Source organism: Myotis yumanensis, unplaced genomic scaffold, assembly GCF_028538775.1.
Source record: "Myotis yumanensis isolate MYYU_CA2020_CCGP unplaced genomic scaffold, mMyoYum1.0.hap1 SCAF_7, whole genome shotgun sequence".
Taxonomy (NCBI): domain Eukaryota; kingdom Metazoa; phylum Chordata; class Mammalia; order Chiroptera; family Vespertilionidae; genus Myotis; species Myotis yumanensis.
The window spans coordinates 51,278,733-51,299,449 of record NW_027223758.1 but is presented as its reverse complement, the minus strand read 5'-3'; the positions used below and the strand labels follow the sequence as shown (position 1 = coordinate 51,299,449).

General features: G+C 43.5%; 1 protein-coding gene across 2 annotated transcripts in view; it reads left to right on the top strand.

Annotated features, from left to right (window-relative positions):
- Positions 1-17,473, top strand: part of FBXO15 (F-box protein 15) — a 40,065-nt gene extending 22,592 nt beyond the window's left edge. The window contains exons 9-10 of one of the 2 annotated variants that reach the window (XM_070420462.1): positions 12,612-12,736; positions 17,109-17,473. In XM_070420462.1, coding sequence (XP_070276563.1) covers positions 12,612-12,736; positions 17,109-17,378 — 395 coding nt within the window. In that variant the 3' untranslated portion in view covers positions 17,379-17,473. The remainder of the gene's footprint in view (positions 1-12,611; positions 12,737-17,108) is intronic. The other variant, XM_070420463.1, reaches the window with a different exon arrangement.
- Positions 17,474-20,717: the final 3,244 nt, after the last annotated feature.

The window sequence follows — 20,717 nt, the reverse complement described above, 5'->3', positions numbered from 1 at the left end:
CCATGTCACCTAATAGTCCTTGAAAATTTGATTTTGAAAAGTTGTATGACATTCCATTGTTTTGTTTTATCATGATTGATTGACCCGTTATCCTAATGTTGGGCGTTTAGGTCTCCATTTTTCATAATTATAGTGCTATTATCATGAGCATTACTTTGAAAAATCTTTGATGATTTGAGAGGTGAAAGGGACATCTGATTTAAATTTGCATGTCTTGAATATTAGGTTGACTATTTAAAAAATTATTGACTTCAGCAGAGGTTTATGGGCTGCCATCAGCCGGCTGTTTAGTGGGCATCTTTGTAGGATCCAGCTTCAGTACTGCCTCTCATGGGTGTGTGTCCCTGGCCCTCAGTGTCCTTGCCTGCAGAAGGTGGTAACATCAGGACATTGCTTAACAAGATTCTTGGTGGATGAGGGTGATGTAGTAAGGGATGCCTCCAGGATGCTTCACATGTGTTGCTGCTGTTGTCTTGATTTTTTACATTTCTTTAAAAAAAACTAGAGACCCAGTACGTTCGCTTCTGCTTGCCTCAGCTGGCTGCCCTGCCCATCCCTGCTCTTAGCTTGCACCCTGCCTTCCGCCATTCGTAGCTCTCCACAGCTAGTAGCTCTCTGCCACAAGTAGCTCGCACCCTGCCCTGCCCGCCGCGAGAGCTGCTGCTTGTTTGGGCATCATGACCACAGGTCTTTTATGATATAGATATTTTTATTGATTTTAGAGAGGAAGGGAGAGGGTGAGAGACATAGAAACACTTATCATAATAAAAGTGTGATATGCTAATTAGACTGGACAACCGAACGACCTTCAGGACATCATTCCAGACGTCCTTCCTGATGAAGCCGTGGTGGCAGGGGCCAAGGCAGAGGTGGTTAGGGCAAGCAAGTGGGCAGGAGAGCAGTTAGGGGCGATCAGGCAGGCATACAGAGTGGTTAGGGGCGATCAGGCAGGCAGAAAAGTGTTTAGGGGTGATCAGACAGGCAGGCAGAGTGATTAGGGGTGATCAAGCAGGCAGGCAAGTGGTTAGGGGCGATCAGGCAGGCAGGCAGGCAGGCAAGCAGTTAGGGGCGATCAGGCAGGCAGACAGAGTGGTTAGAGGCAATCAGGCAGAGGCAGTTAGGGGCAATCAGGCTGGCAGGCAGAGGGGTTAGGGGTGATCAGGCAGGCAGGCAGAGAGGTTAGGAGCCAGTGGTCCCGGATTTTGAGAGGGTGCAGATTGGGCTGAGGGACCACCACCCATGCATGAATTTCATGCACCAGGCCTCTAGTCAATGATAAGAGAGAATCATTGATTGGCTGCCTCCTGCATGCCCCCTACTGGGGATTGAGCCTAAAACCTGGGCATGTGCCCTGACTGGGAATAGAACCTTGACCTCCTGGTTCATAGGTTGACGCTCAACCACTGAGCCATGTCGGTTGGGCTATATTTCTTTTCTTTTTTTTTCCCTCCATGTTTCTTCTGTTTTGTTGAATTTATTGGGGTGACATTGGTTAATAAAATTATATAGGTTTCAGGTGTACAATTCTGTAATACATTATCTGTATATTGTATTATATGTTTACCACCCCAATTCAAGTCTCATTCCATCATCATTTATCCCCTCCTATACTCTCTTCTACCTTCTCCTACCCCCCTTCCTCTCTAGTAATCCCCATACTGCTGTGTCATGAGTTGTTTTTTTTCATAATACCTTCACCTTCTTAACCCAGCCCTGAAATCTCCTCCCCTCTGACAGTTGTCATTCTGTTCTCTGTATCTATGAGTCTGTTTCTATGTTGTTTGTTAGTTTATTTTGTTCATTAAATTCCACATATAAGTGAAATCTTATGGTATTTATCTTTCTCTGATTGGGTTATTTCACTTAATACTCTCCAGGTCTATCCATGCAGTTGCAAAGGGTGATATTTCTTTCTTTTTTATAGCTGAGTAATATTCCATTGTGTAAATGTACTACAGCTTTTTTTATATACTCATCTCCTGATGGGCACTTCGCCTGTTTCCAGATCTTGGCTATCTATACTAATAAAATCCTAGGTGGCCCTCGTGCCCTCACATCATCACAAGATGGCTGTCCCCATGTCATCACAAGATGGCCGCCTCATGTCATCATAAGATGGATGCTCCATGTCATCACAAGATGGCCGCCCCCGTCGGCATAAGGTGGCATAAGATGGCCACCACAAGATGGCCAGCGGGGGGCGGGGGGCAGTTGGGGGTGACCAGGTCAGCAGGGGAGGGCAGTTGGGGCAATCGGGCAGGCAGGGGAGGGCAGTTGGGGGAGATTCGGCCAGCAGGGGAGGGCAGTTGCGAGTGATTAGGTGTCAATCAAGCTGGCAGGGGAGCGGTTAGGGGGTGATCAGGCTGGCAGGCAGAAGCAGTTAGGGGCAATCAATAAGGCAGGCAGGCTAGCAGTTAGGAGCCAGCAGTCCCGGATTGTGAGAGGGATGTCCAACATCCCCTGAGGGGTCCCAGATTGGAGAAGGTACAGGCTGGGCTGAGGGACACCCCCCACCCCCCAAGTGCACGGATTTCGTGCACCGGGACTCTAGTTGTAAATAATGCTGTGATGAATATGGAGGTGCATATATTCTTTCAAATTAGTGATACCTCCAACTTGTTGATCTTTCTCAAGATTGCTTTGGCTATTTGGAGTTGTTTATGGTTCCATATAAATTTTTGGAATATTTGTTCTAGTTCTGTGAAATACACCATTGGTATCTTGCTGGGAATTCCATTGAATCTATAGATTGCTTTGGGTAGTGTGGACATTTTAATGATGTTAATTTTTCCTATCCATGAACATGGTCTATGTTTTCACTTATTTGTTTCTTCTTAAATTTCTTTCTTCAGTATCTTATAATTTTCTGAGTATAGGTCTTTACCTCCTTGGTTTATTCCTGGGTATTTTCTTTTTTACATTTCTTTTCTACCTGAATTTTTGTTTGATAAATCCCATTGTTTTAAGTGTTTACAGGACTTATATGAGTTATGTTCTTTGCAGATATTTTCTTCATTTATTTCTATTGCCTTTTGATTTGGTCTATATTGTTTTGGATCTCTCAAAGGTATTTTGAATTGTATGTAAACCTATGCTTCCTTTGATTAACATAAAAATTGTGTCCAGCCTAGAGGTTCACATGCCTGCCCCTCTTAGGGCTCTCTCTCTCTGTGGTGGAGAACCAGGGCCTCTTCTGCATGTGTGCCCCCTGCTCCCTGGCAAGATGTTTCAAGTTTTACTTGTGTATTTCGTTATGAAAATACTAGAGGCCTGGTGCATGAAATTCGTGCGGGGGGGGGGGGGGGGGTTCCCCTCAGTGCAGCCTGCACCCTCTACAATCCGGGGCCCCTTAGGGGATGTCCGACTGCCGGGGGATGTCCTAAGGATTGGGCCTAAACCGGCAGTCGGATATCCCTCTCACAATCTGGGACCGCTGGCTCCTAACTGCTCTCCTCCCTGTCTGCCTGATTGCCCCTACTGGCCCCCCTGCCAGCCTGATCACCCCTAACTGCCTCTTCCTGCTGGCCTGGTCACCCCCAACTGCCCCCTTGCAAGCCTGGTCGTCCCTCACTGCCCCCCTCTGCCGGACTGGTCACCCCCAACTGCCCTCCCTGCTGGTCTGGTCACCCCCTCACTGTCCCCCCTGCTGGCCTGATTGCTGCCAACTGCACCCCCTGCTGGCCTGGTCGCCCCCTAACTGCCCCCCCCCCCCCCCCCCCCCCCAGCTGGCATGGTCGCCCCACACAGGCTGCTGTTCAGTCGTTTGGTCATCCCTCACTATCCCCCTGCTGGCCTGGTCACCCTACGCAGCCTGGTGCTAAATCATTCTGTCGTTTCTGACTGCCCCCCCTGCTGACCTGGTCGCCCCACGCAGCCTGCAGCTCAGTTGTTTGGTCGTCCCTCACTAACCCCCCTGCCGGCCTGGTCGCCCCATGCAGACTGCTGCTCAGTCGTTTGGTTGTCCCTCACTAACACCCCTGCCAGCCTTGTCGCCCCACTCAGCCTGTTTGGTCGTTTGTTTGGTTGTGATGGCCCCTGGCTCTTTATATATATAGATATGATCCTCCCCTAACATAAGATTTCTTACTAATGAGCTTTTATCAAAGACTTCTTAGTTATTTCCATCCACTTATTCTTTTAGATGTATTTAATAATTACTTGGGCAGATTAAAAAAGATCTCATTTGCATTTTGATCAGATTTGTATTAAATGTGTACATTAATTTGGAAGGAATTGATCTATTTTTATTTAGGGTTTTGGACTATCCATTTATGTAAGTTGAGAGAAACGTTCCTTATGTAGGTCCTGCACCTTTCTCTGCACATTGATACTTCCTTTTTGTGTTGCCCCTGTGAGTAAATTCTTTTAGATTATGATTCTATTAGTTGTTTGTTAAATTTGTTCTATATCCTGTAGAGTTTTTGCAATATGTTTCTCATTAAAATACTGATTAAATATTCAATGCTTACTCTTTAAGGCATAACAGGAAATGTTGAGAGGATAAAAGAAGTTATGGGTCCTAGAAACTTCTTTTTTCCTACCCAAAACATGGAGTTATTTAACTCTTCAGTATCAGAATCTGATAAGCTCATAAAATCTCTCTTTAAGGTTTGTTTCAGATATATTTTTTGCATATATTGTGCTATCTTATTTTTATTGGTTCCCAAAATAGATAACTACTTTTCGTCCCCTTTATTCCTTGATACTAATTACTTTCTAAGTTTCTAGGTCAGCTTATGTTCTCTAAGCACTTATCATAACAGGAAGGCATTAGAAGTAGTACAGTCCTGTCTGGGTGGTGATTACCTAGAAAAATTAGAACGGATAATTCCTTAGAGCCTTGGTCGGCAAACTGCGGCTCTTTGGCCCCTTGAGTGTGACTCTTCCTAAGCCTTAGGAGTACCCTAATTAAGTTAATAACAATGTACCTACCTATATAGTTTAAGTTTAAAAAATTTGGCTCTCAAAAGAAATTTCAATCATTGTACTGTTGATATTTGGCTCTGTTGACTAATGAGTTTGCCGACCACTGCCTTAGAGTATCTTCATCAATGGTTGTTAGTACATTTCCCCTGCTTTGTTAATCCAGTGACCTATTATAAAAAATCAGCATTACAAATCACCACTCACAGAATGGAGAGCCCAGCTATCCATGCATTCTGTCACAGCTCCTCAGAGAGGGCATGATTTGCGAGGCCCTGTGTGACATGCAGCTGTGGACTCCTTGTTGGGATGTCCAACATTAGGAATCCAACATGGCAACAGCAGAGCATTAGGCTGGAGGCTTTTGCAGCTCACAGGCTGGGCCCTGAGCTGTCTCTGCTGTGACCCAGGATGTTTGTGGAGGAGCCTCATGCCTCTGGAAACCATCAGGGGAGCCCTTTTCATCTCCCTGCATTTCTAGACTCTGACTTCTGCTTCAGATTTGGCCTCAGAGTTTGATTTGCTCTTTCTCTTTGGTGATTTGACTCCTTTTAATCCTTTAAAAGGAAGGATATGAGTGTTGTTTTTTTTTAAATTTTGTTTTCAAAGAGATTGAAATAAGATTTTGTTGCTTTTTCAAAGGTATTTATTAAGGTGATTGTGGAAATAGAATCTATTACTTAAACCAAGAAGTTTGAGGATGTTAAGTCTAATAAGGAACATAGGTAATGGGTCTTCTCATCTTTGCCCTAGTGTGAATCATTTGGTGTTAGGACTCTAGCTCCCCAGCACGTTGAGCTGAGACCCACTTCTCAGATCACAAATGTCTTATCCTCCATGATTCCTGTGCCTCACTTCTACTGAACTGTTCAGGTTTCTTCTCATTGTTTCAGGTCTTTGATCTCTTCCTGGCTTCACTTTCCTGAGTACACAGTCTGGGCTATCCTGTCAGCATCTCATCCTTTGTAGCCTCACAGAATCCCTTTCCTGATGTCCTGGACTTCCCTCCATGGATAACTTCCACACTGCTCACCTTGACATTGCTTTTCTAACTTCTTGAATGAGCAGCAGTTCCTTAGGGAAAATTACAAATGCGTGTCCATTGAGGCTGCCTTTACCAAGAGTAGCTCTCCCACCATCCCCAGCCTCACTGCATCTCCTTGGCTTTATTTAGTCAGGTCACGAACTCAGCCCTGACTCAGCCCTGCGGCCAGATGAGCGGATGCTTTATTCTGAGCCCAGTTTCTATCTGCCCTCGGAAGCATGAGGCTGATCTGGATGTGTTTCTCAGGAACATTGGAAGAGAAGCAGAAACAACTAACCATATACGTTCTCTTTAAATGTCTTTGGAAGGCTAGTCTAGAAAAAAAATAATTTATACTCAAATGGACTAGACTGATAGAAAATTGGTCCAAAGGCATGCCAGGGAAATAAAACTGTGAAAATACCAGTCTGAACCTTTAAATACATCAATAGAAAAAGCTATTCTCAAACACTATTGAATTAATGAACAGTGAATTTTTAAAGAGTCTCAGTACATAATTTGTTCTGTGTAAAATCCAGTTAATTGTCACCAATATCAGGAACAATATGACTGGCAAATGTAGCCTGTTAGGACCCTAGTTAATATGAAAGAAGTAGAGACCTATGGCTCAAAAGCTTATAGGAGATTTATTGATGCCATCACATCCACCAGGCCTGAGCTGGGGAGGGAAATTTCCTAAATAATTAGGAGTTTTTACTTTTCAATCTCTCTAATTCATTTAACTCTTGTAACTTATATAGCAACCAAAAATGGGAGGGAGAGTTCTGATACTTCTCATGTTTAGAGACCTTCTCTCTTTTGATATTCTACTATCTATGTTTATATATAGCTACTTAAATTTCATGTGGATCAGGGGTTTGGAAAATAACAAGTATCTGAAAACAACTAGCTGAGAAAGAGAGAGAAGACGTGGACATGCCTTGAGGAGATTTATGCTAGAGACCTAACAGGGAACAGGGACACTAAAGATTTCCTGTCCTTGAGAGTTAGTGCCAACTCTGTGTGATCATTAGACTCTAATGATTATACTGTCTTGTTATTCATTGTTCCTCTGTAGCATCAGGTCTCTGCAGCTTTAAATTGTTAATGCTCTGTGGCAAATATTTTTGAGTTTATAGCGTCTCCTGATAAATCTTTACCCAAGATTTACACATATACCTGACAGTTGCTATGGATGTCTGTTTCATTTCTTTGTGTGTGCTGACCTGAGGTGGTGGGCTGGGGTCCCATCTCATTCAGTTTTTGCCTCATCAGGTTTCTCTGCTTAGTTAACCCATGTTCTGATTTTCCTTCTTCAGGGGGTTCTGATCTGACTTAACTCCCTTGTCTCTTTTTTCTATTTGCCTTAGGAAAATCACTCCATATGCCAGTTTCTCTTCCCAAAATTCTTTACTTTCCACCTTTTAAGAGGCAAGATGAACTCTAATTATAGTTGAGAAATGATGTTAGAAGTGCTATGAATGCCCATAGAAGACAGGACTTTTATTCCCAAAGACAGTGGGTTATTTGAGGAATCAGATCTAAGATACAGCAACAATTGAGGACAGTTCAGTGTCAAAGTGTGCAAGAGGGGTTTAGAACAGGACCAGATCAGCATAGGTGGAAGGGTGCTACCAGCCACGGAGGTGACTGAGATGTGAGGACCCAGATCTGAGGCTTGGCCAGGGTCACAGGTTGGATGCAGAAGTGGCAGCCAGTGCAGGGAGCAGAGGGGCCCTCCCAGGAAGGCCAGCACAGCTAGCAGCTCACCTGTATTGAGTGCTGTTTGTTTTGTAACTTTTTATTTTGCTCTAATTTCCAATTTAGGAAAAATTAAAAGAAGAGTACAAGAACTTGCACAGACATCTTTCTGGTTTTTCAACCTGGATTATTCTGCTTGTTCTAGAACTTCATTTAAATGCATCACACAGGGTGTGCTCTTATTTCTGGGTTCTTTCACCACATTCCTTTGTATCTAGATTCTTCCTTTCAGCAAAATGCCTTTGAGTTTTATCTGTACTGTTGCAAGTATTGTTAGCCATTCCTAGCTACTGATGAATAGTAGTCCACTAATTGTGCCACAATTTGCATACCTGTTTTCCTGTTTTTTGTTTTTTTAAAATATATTTTTATTGATTTTTCAGAGAGGAAGGGAGAGGGAAAGAGAGAGAGAGAAACATCAATGATGTGAGAGAATCATTGATCGGCTACCTGCTGCATGCCCCCTACCAGGGATCGAGCCCACAACCCGGGCATGTGCCCTTGACTGTAATTGAACCCAGAACTTTTCAGTCCATAGGTCAGCGCTCTATCCACTAAGCCAAACCGGCTAGGGCCTGTTTTCCTGTTGATGGACATGAAATTTGGGTTGTTTTCTGCTTTGGGCTATTATGGACAAAGCTGCTATAGGATTCTGGTGAAGACTTTTTTTGACATATGTTTTTATTTCTTGGTTAAGTACTTAGGGCTTGGAATTGTTGGGTCTTAGAGTAGATTTATGTATTACAAATTGCCAAGCTTTTTTATGTATAAGAATACCAGACTTTTTTGGAATGTGTAAGAAAATTTTATGTATAGGAATGCCACTTTTTTAATGTGTAAGAAAATTTTATGTATAAAAAATGGCCAAACTTTTTTTTTTTTTTTTTTTTAAAGAATGATTGCACTATCTTATACTCCTCTCATCAAATGTTCGGGTTGCTCTATATCCTGACCAACATTTGATGTCATTAGTCTTTTGAATTGTAGCTGTTCTCCTGTGTGGTGGTAATGGTAGCTCATGGTGGTTTTGATTTGCATTTTCTGATGGCCAGTAATGTTAAGTACTTTTTAATGTGCTTATTAGTCATTTGCATATCTTCTTTTTGAAGTATCACTTAAGTCTTTTGCCTTTTAAAAAATAATGAGTTGTTTTTTTCATTATTCCTGAATTGTAGGAGTTCTTTATGTATTCTGGATACCAGTACTTTTTCTGATACATGTTTTGCAAATACTTTCTCCCAGTCAGTGGCTTGCTTTTTCATTTTGTTAATATCTTTTAGTGACCAGAAATTTCTTAATTTAATGAAATATAATTGATCCATTTTTTATTTTGTAGTTGTTGTTTTCTTTTTTTTATTTCTTAAAACTTTTCATACTTCAGGTTATGGAGCTATTCTTTCTTTCCTTCTGGCTGTATTTTGGTTTTAGCTTTTACATTCAGGTCTATGATCCATCCTAATTAATTTTTGAGTAACAGATGAGATATGGGTTGAGGTTCATTTTATTTTCCCATAGGGATAGCAAGTTGTTTTTTGTGAAAAGACTTTCTTTTCTCATTGGATTATTTTGATGTTTTTGTCAGAAATCAATTGCTTATAAAGTGTTAGGTGTATTTCTGGACCCATCTCTTTTGTTGATCTATTTGTGTGTCTTTATAGCAATACCATACTATCTTGATTGCTGTAGCTCTATAGTCAATTTGAAGTCATTTTTTTCTTCTTTTCAAGGTTGTGTGGCTATTTTAGGTCCTTAATATTTCCATATAAATTTTAGAATCAGCTTGTCAAATTTTATTTATTTATATATACTGATTATTTACAAATTAATTATTAAAATGCCTGATGGGATTATGATTGGGATTGCATTAAGTCTATAGATCAATTTGGATAACTGGATATCTTTTTTAAAATTGATTTTAGAGAGAAAGAAAAAGAGAGAAACATTGATTTGTTGTTTCACTTATTTATATATTCATTGGTTGCTTGTATGTACCCTGACTGAGGATCAAACCTGCAACCTTGGCACATTGAGGCAACATTCTAACCAACTGAGCTACCCTGGGCTGTTAGGTAGATATTTTAGCAATAGTGAAACTTGCAATCCCTGAACATGGTACATCTCTACTTTCTGCTTGGCAGTAGACTGGCCTTTAAATGGAATATTATTGTTGAGATAATCATGTCAGGTGCTTAGCACACTTAACCTATATAACAATCTACACTGTAATGTCAGCATTTATTATTAATTCCATTGATCTGACCAAAGCTTTATAAAGTACTTTCCATTTGTATCTTTATTTAATTCAGCTTGAAGTTTGACCGTGGCTGAACAGTCAGTGAATGGCTGGGTAGGGTTTGGAATGAGGTCATTGCGACTCCCAAGGCCATGTTGGGGCATGCATGTCACTGAAGGCCACTTTGGTGAATGCTGGAATGGCATTCCGCTACATTTGGCATGGTCTTATTGATCGGTTAAGGTTAGGATTTATTATGAATGGTTTCAGGAACACAGGAATTCAATGAGGGCATGTTAGTTCCCAGTGAAGGGACCAAGGTCACTCATTACCTAGAGATAAGGTAGCTTGGGAAGGGGCCAGAGTGAGTGTGGGACTCACAGATGGAGAAATTACCAGACATTTTGGGGAGTCATAAAATATTTTCCCTGCATATTTTAATGTTAATTTGTAGATTTTCTCTCCTGGCAATAATACAAGAGCACAACTTCATGAGAATTTAATCCACTTTGTAAACACTCAGCTAGTATGAAACTAATCAGTGATTGTTCCCCCTTTTTGTATGTATTTTAATCTATTATAACATGGACTCTAGGCACAGAGCAAGTTTGCACTGTGTCTTTGCCACTTACCAGCAGTATGACCTTAGGTAAGGTACTGTTAACCTCTCTCCGCAATGTTTTCTCACCTGTGGATTCAGAAAACTATAATTCCTATTTAATAGTGTTATTTTAAGGTGTTCTTTTAAAGTAATCTTTTATGCTACTACAGGTGAAGTGCTTAACACATGGTGTACAAATACTCAAAATTATTACCTGCTATATGCACACACGTTCATACACACCTTCATTGCAAAGAGAGAGATGCCAGAGAAGTGAGGGGGTGGGGAGCAGGGGAATATAGATGCACACATAAAGTGAACACCTCTGCTCATGTTCTAAAGAAGTCAGAATCCTTACACATGCTGCCGACAGCATGAGTGAGACCAGAGGCCCTGCCCCTCCGCTGACCAGCTCAAAGCAGATTGTTTAAATGTAGGATGAGCTTTACCACTTTTCTCTAATGGACACAGCGGTCACAGAGGGTTGCAGAAAAGCGTGCTGACCTTTAAGATACTGCGGATATTACAGTTGTGGCTGGGAAGGGGAGGGTGTCTGGTGATGATAAAGTAACAGCAGTCCTTGCCTCCTGCACAGACTTCGAGTTTATTAGCTCCGACATTGCCATTGAGATGTTATTGGCTGTTGTACGTTGGGGTCCATTTTCGGCAGTGTCCTGAGGACGAGCCACATGGAAAATGAAGTCCCGTTTCTGTCCGGCACGTCCGGCTGCGCCAGCTGGAGGCCTCTCGCTTCTGCGCACGGCCGCGCAGGAACACAGAGCAGGGCAGAGCCACATCTGGTCCTTTCGGATTGTCATTACTGCGCCTCCGCTGAGGCCACTCTTCGCAGAGTTCCTGCCTGCTGCATCGAACCCTGTGGTGACAGCAGACTTGCCTGGGAAGACAGTGTCATTTGGCTCTCACTCCACACCTCGGGCAGGGGGAGCGAGGCTGCACAGTTCCTGCTAATTACTCGCAGCCTCTGTCCTTGGAACAAAAGCAAGGTTGGGCCACAGCAGCCTGCTGCCCTGGCTAACAGCGCCCTCCCACAGGGCCCCCAACACCTGCCTCAAGCGGGTCTGTCTCTCAGAGCACCTTGTGTCACAGAAGAGGCAGCGGGCAGAGCATGGTCTGCATCTTCGGGCTACACCTGCATGAGAACACTGTATAGAATTGTTAGAATAGGGCTTTGGCTCCCAAGGCAAGCAAGCTTTGGTTTTATTTTATCGTGTGACATCACCAGCTGAGGGTCAAAGAACACGTGCTCTTCCCCATTCCTCTTCCATCTGCTCTGCCCCGTGATTCACATGTTAACCTCTGTCCAGGTGTCTGTCTCTGCAGAAGTCATTCATCCAGGGAAGGTGCTGATATGCGTGACGGTCGTGTTTCAGACTGTGAGGAAATGGGTGGGTACCTGGAGCTCAGCTGTGCTGCAGGCTCTCTGACCACAAGTGTCTTGGAAATCAGAACATGCCCGTGCCTGGCTTGTGATGGGCCCTTGGTGGCCAGGTTCCTCTTAGGTGACTTTGAGCTGGTCAGCGGAGGGACAGGGCCTCTGGTCTCATTCACGCTATTGATAGCGCATGTAAGGATTTTGACTTATTTAGAGCATGATTAGAAATGTTCACTCTATGTGTGCATCCATATTCACCTGCTCCCCAACCCCTCACTTCATCAGCTCTCTCTGCTCCCCACACTCATCGTCCTGTCTGGGCCATTTCTGGGCTCTCCTTTCTTAGACCGCACCCATCCTCATTTTCCATTTCCCTTGCTGTTAGCTTCATCTGCCTCCTTAGCAGTCTCTCCATCAGCGATGGGGTGGGTATCCAGGCTCACCCCAGTCCTCTCCCGCTTTTTCAGAGCACCCGCACGTTTTTCTGTCTCTGGGATGCAGGTGCACTGCCCTGGCTTTCAGCCAGACGTCTGGGTTAGCAATGCCAGTGCTTCCTCCACCAGGGGCTCCGGTTCTTAGCTGCGAGGAGACCTTCATGCAGCAGCAACCCTGCAGAGTCCCGACGTCTTGTCCTGTATCAGTATAGAGTAACTTAAAACCCATTAAATTTTTTCAGGATATATTGAAAATGGATATGTGAAGCTCATTGTGATACATTTTCAAAATAGCACAGAGCATCTGCCACTGATTGGCAAAGTGGGCCTTTCCTGGAGAACTGATGTCTTTGATGGCTGCATAAAGGTAAGGGCTGCTTTCTTTCCTTAAAGTGCCCTGGTCTCTGTATAGTAAAAATGTCTGTTGATGTGTATGTACGATATTGCTTTTAAAGTCCTAAGATTTATTGTTCTGCTAGCCGAAGATGTGTGCATGTCCTTTAGCCACTGCCTTTATCAGCGTTCCCCGAGCGAGGTGGAGGAGGCCCTGCTGCGAGGTGCTGGTTGCACCCTGTGCCCCTCCAACCTCTTTGGTCTGTTTGTTCTGTGGAGAAAGAGTGGAGCTGCAGGTTGGACCAGGCAAATAACATTGACTCAAAGCATCTTAACTACTCACCCACCAACTCAAAATTTATTACAGTTATGACTTCCAGGACACAGCTATTTCTTTGAGCAGTTAAATCAACTTAAATCTCTATCAAAACTTAGCCACATGGATGGGAGAGTTGATTTAGTGGTTGGGAGTTAGCAGGGAAGAGGGGAGGAGGGGGAGGAGGGAGAGGCGAAGCAGGAGCGGGATGCTCTAGCATATGTTCATTTCCTTCTGTGGTCCTTGTGACCATGGCTGCCCCTGTGACCATGGCTGCCCCTGTGACCATGGCTGCCCCTGGTTTGTGCTACTCTTCATCTTTATTTTGTGGGAGTGAATAGGATGTTTATAAACAGTGGGATGGATCTCCTGTGAATGCGGAGGTCCTCCAGTAACAAAGCTTTATTCTGCCGTACGTGTGTGGACACCTTGTTGGAACTATCAGTGATGATGACTGAGACCAAGAGCAGTATTATCATCAATGAGCATTAAAAGAACTTAATTATCATTAAATACAGTTGACCCTTGAACAATGCAGAAGTTGGGGTGCTAAGTCCCCAGTGCAGTTGAAAATCTACATATAACTTTTGACTTCTAAAACTTACTACTCATAGCCTACTGTTGTCTGGCAGTCTTACTGAAAACATATACAGTGGATTAACACATTTTGTGTATAATATATATATTATGTACTGAATTTTTGCAATAATGTAAGCTGGAGAGTGTTATAAAGAAAATCATAAGGGCAAGAAATACATTTACAGTATTTATTGAAGAAAATCACATGTAAGTGGACCCGTGCAGTGTAGACCTATGTTGTTCAAGGTCAACTGCATTATCTCTTGAGCCACTTGCAGTTTGGTATAATGGAGTGTTTTAAAGATCGTTTATTACATACAAAGGAATATTAAAGACCACAGACATGTCTTGTAAAAAAATGGATTTAGCTGAGTCCATTGTACTTCTGGCACCAGTGCCAGGGTGTCATGTCCCTGTCCTGGGTGAGACAAGGCTCCCTGCTGTGTGCAGAACGAGCTGGCACAGAGCAGGGGGCATTGGGCCGGCTGGCAGCTCCTACAGGGATAACACCGTGGTAAAGAGCTTGGTTTTGGTTCATGTGTCTGTGGGAAGTTACTGAAGGTTTCATGTGCCCCCTGTGTGCTAGGCCAGCGTGTAGCCCATGGAGGGATTGGAGAATGCTCGGCTTGAGAAGGGCAGGGCTTCGCAGATAGCCAGCTCACAGGTCTTTAGCTGGCAGCTGTGGGGCAAAAGCAGAAAGTAAGTCACCTGCTGAAGGGCATGGGCTTTTGGGCCCTTGACCTTTCCTTCCCAGTTTCCTTCTCTCTGCCTTGCCCGGGATATCTCCCCCCGGCTCACGGCTCTAACTACATTTCTGTTCTGTGGGTTCAGCTGAGGCTTTAAGTAATAGAACCAAGAGACCACCAGACCAGCAGTGAAGGGTGAAGGTAAAGACAGGTTCGGTGGCTTCCAGAACCACCCATCACCTGTATTACTTGGGAACTGCCGTGGCCACACATGGTCCCCTCCTCAATCAGCCGTGCTGATGGCTGCTTATTCCTGCTCCGGCCACGAGATCAGACAGAGACATTTTCCAGCTCTCACTACCAGCTCTGGTTCCAGGTCTCAGCTCAGTGAGGCTGCAGTGTGGACGGCCCTTATCCTTGTCTGTGAGCTGTGGTCCCTGTCATGCCAGAAGCAGAGAGGGCGATGATGTGGGTTGTCAGGCTGATGGGGGCTGCTCTGGGACCTGGACAGGCATCAGGACCAAGGTCCAGGCTCCAAAGGGGCTCCTGGAGCCAATCGATGGACACCCTCTGCCATGGGTAGGGCTCTTGGTTCTGGTCTGCGTCTTTGCAGTCAGGGGTCAGGGCTATTTCACGGGGCCCATTCTTCACTCAGGTCTCCTCCACAGTGGGAACCAGTTCACATATCATTTTCCCTAAGTTTTGGAATGTTTGCATTATTTACATTTCTCTAAGATACACATTTTTTGAGTCAAGATCCTTTGACCTGCTCATCCTCAGATCCAAGTGGTCAGCACTGTCAACCATTTAGCTGTGTACAGACTTCTGACAGCAAGTCTATGCCGATGTCTGTGATAACTCTGTAATTATGCTGTTATCTACGCTCAGTCCATGCTGATCTCTAATAATAGTGTCTAAGTTGCAATTATTAACACACTAATACAGGGCATGAATTGTGAAAAATAATGAGCCATGTCTGAAAAGGTTAGTGTTAGAAGAGTTTACCCTTGATATCAGTTCATTGTGTCTTGAGAATTGAATTATTGATCATTGCGAATGAATTTAAATATATATGCAAACTGCTGGGATCAGTCTCTGATACATAGAACATGTTAAAAAATACAGCTCACAGTGTACACACATGTTCTTAGTGGCATTATACACAATAGCTAGGAGTTGGAAGAAACCTAGGTGTCTGTTGGCAGGTGAGTGGATAAACATGCAAGGGAATAGTACTCTTCCTTAAAAAGGAAGGAAATTCTGTCACCTACTATAGCATGGATGAGCCTTGAGGACATGATGTTAACTGAAATAAGCCAGACACAGAGGGGAGATACATTTGGATTCCACTTATATGAGTGACCTAGTGTAGTCAATATCCACAAAGACAGGAAGTAGAAGGTTGGGTGTCAGGGGTTGGGGGAAGGGATTGGGAGTTGTTTAATGAATTTGGTCAAGAATTTCAGTTTTGCAAGATGAAAAGAGTTCTGGACGTGGGTGGTGGTGATGGCTGCAAAAAAAAAAGTTAATGTACTTAATGCCAATGAACTGTTCATTTAAAAAGGGTTATGTTATATGTATTTTAACACAATTAAAAATAAATTTAAAATGTAGCTCATTAATAACATTAGTAGATAGAGAATAGACTGACAGCTGTCAGAGGGGAGGGGAGTTGGGGAACTGGGTGAAAAAGGTGAAGGAATTAAGCAAAAAATTCTCCTAAACTGATAGACACAGACAACAGTGTGGTGATTATCAGAGGGGAAGTGGGGGGAGGTAGAAGAAGGTAAAGGAGGGGGATAAGTAATGACGGAAGGTGACTTGACTTGGGGTAGTGAACATCCTATCTAATAATAGACAAACATGGTAATTGACCATACCTTCGCTACGCCTCCGATTGGCTAATCAGCGAGATATGCAAATTAAACCGCCAACAAAGATGGCGGTTAATTTGCATACATAGGCGCGAAGCGGCGGAGCGAAGACTGAAGGCGGCTCTGGCCAGAGCGAAGGCCTGGGTCCTGGGTGCTGGAGGAAAACCGGTGCCGGCAGCCAGGGGAAGGGAAGGCCTATTGCACGAATCTTTTCATGCAACAGGCCTCTAGTACAATATAATATACAGATGATGTATTATAGAATTGTATCCCTGAAGACTGTAAAATTTTATTAACCAATGTCACCCCAATAAATTCAATAAAGAGACAACAAAATAACATTAATAATTATCAGTATCTCCAGTTCTGTCTCCTGCCCCTGAGTTGAGTCCCCATCCAGCAATGCCCTTTAGATCCAGCATGTCTGAACCTGGCACTTTTCTTCTCCTCAAATCCTCCTCACGTCCAGATACCAACTTCTGCTCAGTTTGTCTCATATTTCTCCCATCTCTTCTTTCCTGTGAGTTACTAGACTGCTCACTGAGGGCTGTTACCAACTCTCCACCAGTGTCCCACCACCACCAGTGTCCACTTACTGGTTTTCCTGCTCCTTACTTACTGCTCTCATTCCTTTACCAGACCTGCCTTGATTGTACCAGTGATGTGAACAGGTGCAGTGGTGGACAGACCCGCCCTGCCCTCGTGACTCCATCTGTGAGCCCAGCTGTGCCCCGTAGCTTCCAGTCCTGCACACGTGTCCCATTCCATCACACTCTTTGTGTGTGCTGTGCCCTCTTCCTGTCGTTTTGTTCTTTTCCATTCTTCCTCTTCTTTCACTTGACTCTTGTATGCTTCACTTACACGTTCATACATTTATCAATTAGACCTGACAGCCAGGTGGAATCAGCCGTTTTGTCCTCACACGTATAAATATTTGTGCTTATTTTGTAGAGTTGTTCTGTAATGGATGTAACTCTCTTGGATGAATATGGGAAACCCTTTTGGTGTTTCAGCTCCCCGGTGTGCATGCGATCTTCTCCCAACCCTTCTGACGGTCCTTATTTCGTGGGACCGACGTACTGTGTTGACTACGAAGACTCGACAGGAACGGTGCACGTGGAGCTGGTATGGATCGAGGAAACAGAAGAATACTTCATTGTCAGCCTGGTCCTCTACCTCAGCATAGCAAAAATAAACCACTGGTTCGGGACACAATACTAAATATTAGCAGTAGGTGGGAAATTGTTGCTATAGTTTATTTTGGACTAACCAGATTTATTCTTGGTATTAAAAGTAAAAATAAAACAGTAGCCCATTTGATGCCTTCTTATTTCACATTTGAAATTATGATTCATAGGTCATTTTAAAGTTAATGTTTAGAGGATTTAAGTTAAAATTTGACAGACTGAAAATAGCACATTTTGATGAAAAAGTCATCTAAAATAAAGAGAAAAGATATTTAGTTCTCTTCTGCCCTTATAATTTAATAAAAACAAGTAATTCTACTTAAGCATGTGATGTGTGTGTGTGCGTGCGTGCGCGTGTGCACGTGCTGTATGGATACATTTTTTTCTTTATTGGTTATACCCCAGATGAGAAAACATATTTAAGTGGGAATTCCATGGTACTACAATTAGAAAGTGCTGTACTTATGGCATTCCGCAGCCACAATAGCATTTTAGTAAAACAAAGTAAACCAGACAGATAGCCTACTTCACAGGGAAAGAAATCTCTGAAATGCTATCACTTGAAAGAGTCAAGTGGTACAAATGCAGTCTGACATCAGTGGGGACAGAGTTGGATGCATGGGCCTGTGAACACTTCTTCTGCAGAGATGTTTTAAGAGAGTTGCTGGATGCTGAGGTAACATATATGTAAGCAGATGGTTTTTAGGTATTTGGTTTCAAATTTTGTTTTAGATTATACTGATTTTTTTAAATCATATTTTTATCTCCAACTTAAAGTTTTTCACAGAAGTGAGTTTTGAAATGCTGTGTTGCTCCTGCTGGGCCAGGCATGCTTACATTCCCCTCCTGTCTACTTCTCATTCTTCTCATCCTGAATGATCAGTTTTCCTTTTGGAGGTATGTAGGGTAGGGTAGTAGAATAAAGAGCTTGAAGACAGCACTAGGAGATTCCTGCTGCAGACACTGTCCCTGCCCCCCCCCCCCCCCCCGCCACCTCCTTGACCTCCCATGGTGTCACCAAAGAGCAGGCATAGAGCACCTGCCCCATCCAGTGAGAGTGGGGAGATGGAGAGGCAGTGTGGCTAGAGAGAGATAGTGTGGCTGGAGTGGTAAGCCGAGACAAGATCCAGGAGGCAGTTGGCAGAAGCCATGTTTCATTCACATGCAGGACTGAAGTGAAAGACAACCATGAAACAATGTGGTGACACCTTGACCTCACTGGGTTACCTGGTGGTAGGGCCAGGTGTCCTGGCAGTACTGGAAGCAAGGAGGAGCGCCCTTCTCTCCACCCCCACTCTGGTAGTATTTGGAGAGAATGAGAAGCCTAGTGCCTCTGTGATGGCGATATGGGGAAACGTGAGCTGGGCTTACTGATAACATGTCCACATGGAATGGAGCATGTGCTTAGCATCTGTCCTCCCACCAGCCTGTGAGACCTCTGAGCAGGACTGCGAGTGTTATCTCCAGGACCTAACAGGACACCAGGCTCATAACCCACACACAATAGCTATTTGTTAAGTTGGTGGAAACTACTATATGGAATATAGCAGCTGGAGTGGGAAGATGAAGGAAGGTTCTGAATGAACCTTGAAGGAAGGGTATTGGGCAGAGTGGGGAGGAGGAGTGAGGCAGAGGAAGGGCATTCGAAGTCCTGGCGTTTGTCTCTCAGCAGAGCACTGTGCACTCCAAATATCACCAAATGATTCAGGTCTGAGACTGTGTTAATCTTTTTAATGCTGTGTCTTCTCAATTTTCCTCCATATTTCCAAATAATATCCTTCTGTGGCTGTTTCTTGACTCACCAAGTCTAGACATGTATTGACTTGAGGTAGAGAAACTCTTTGTACCGGCCAGGCAGTAAGGAGAGCTTGTGTGTGTGTGTGTTTGTGTGTGTGTGTGTGTGTGTGTGTGTATGTCTGTGTATGTGTGTATGTGTTTCATAGAAAATGCACCGGGGAGAAGGGAAAGAAATACATAAATGTTTTGAGAGAAGAGAAAATATGATAAAATTGGCAATATTGTCTAATGTCCTCACCAAATATTTTATTTACCTACATGGTGTTGATTTATAAATCTCACTCTTATTCTTACTTTTTTTTGGTCATCTATTCACACTGCTGAATATATCCCTAGTTTGTTGCTTTTAACTAGAATGTCATGGTCCACAGTACGCATTTCCCCCTATATTTCTTATTCATTCCACTAGTTATAGACAGCACATTAATGATCTCTGGCTACATAAATACCCACCCCCCCAAAAGATTGTGCCTTCAAACAGCTATTTTACTGCTCCTGATTCTGTGGCACAGCTGTTGGGGAACCAAACAGTGGCCTCACATTCTTGGTGTGACCAAGGTTATTGGTTGGATGACTTCAGACAGTCTTACCACCATCCTGGATCACCTCCAGGCTGCAAGTCCCAGAATCTAGCAGGACTCCAAACCCTGATGCTACTTAGGGCCTTGGGGATCCTATTGTCAGGAAGTATTGTCATTGTGTAGCAGAACCACGAGAGCCAAAAACTTAGACTTTTCTGTAAAAAAGAACTTCAAAATTAACTTATCTTTGTTGTTGAAATGGCTCATAATTACACCCAGCACCCACTTTTCTGAATTGTCACCAAAATGGTCACTCTTGGTAAAAAGAAATTTTCCTCACTTTCAGAACTTCTGTGGTGACTGCTTATCACCAAATTTCACAAGGAGTGATGCATGTATCTGCATAAGACTTACTATAAACACAGTATCTGCAGTTGAAGTAGAAAAAATATGAGAAAGTTTGGGCTGCTTCATTTTTACTTGCTGGGCCAGTTGTTTATTCACCAGACTCATCCATTCAGCAAACATTTATTGAACACTGTTTTGTACTGGAATACAGGAAAAACACAGTTGAATAAAACAATTTGTTCTCCTGAGGAAATAATAATCCAGATGGAAGATGGACATGTTCCTAAAAAATGATCATGCAAGGCAGAGCCAGAGAAAAGCCGTAAGGGAGTTTTGGACCAAGCACTTATAAGACTTAGAGGAGTAGACATTTTCTTCTAGATGGGAAGGATGGAACTCATGCTTATTAAGCAGATAACATGTACCAAAGACCCACTATCCATGTCATCTGGGTCTTAAAAGGTGGACTCTGCTGATGGGTGGGTACAAAGGTCAGAGGAAGTAAGAAGGAACTGCTTGGGCAGTGGAGTGAGCAAAATCATGGGTTGAGGGGAGATGTAGCATGTCCGTGAACCAGAAAGTGGGCAGGCATATCCAGAGAGTAACAGGAAGGGAAGGTGTAGATAGATTCAGACCACACTCCAGAGGGCCTTGAATGCCAATACATTGTTTGCACATACTTTGTAGGAAAAGTGAACACAGATTTT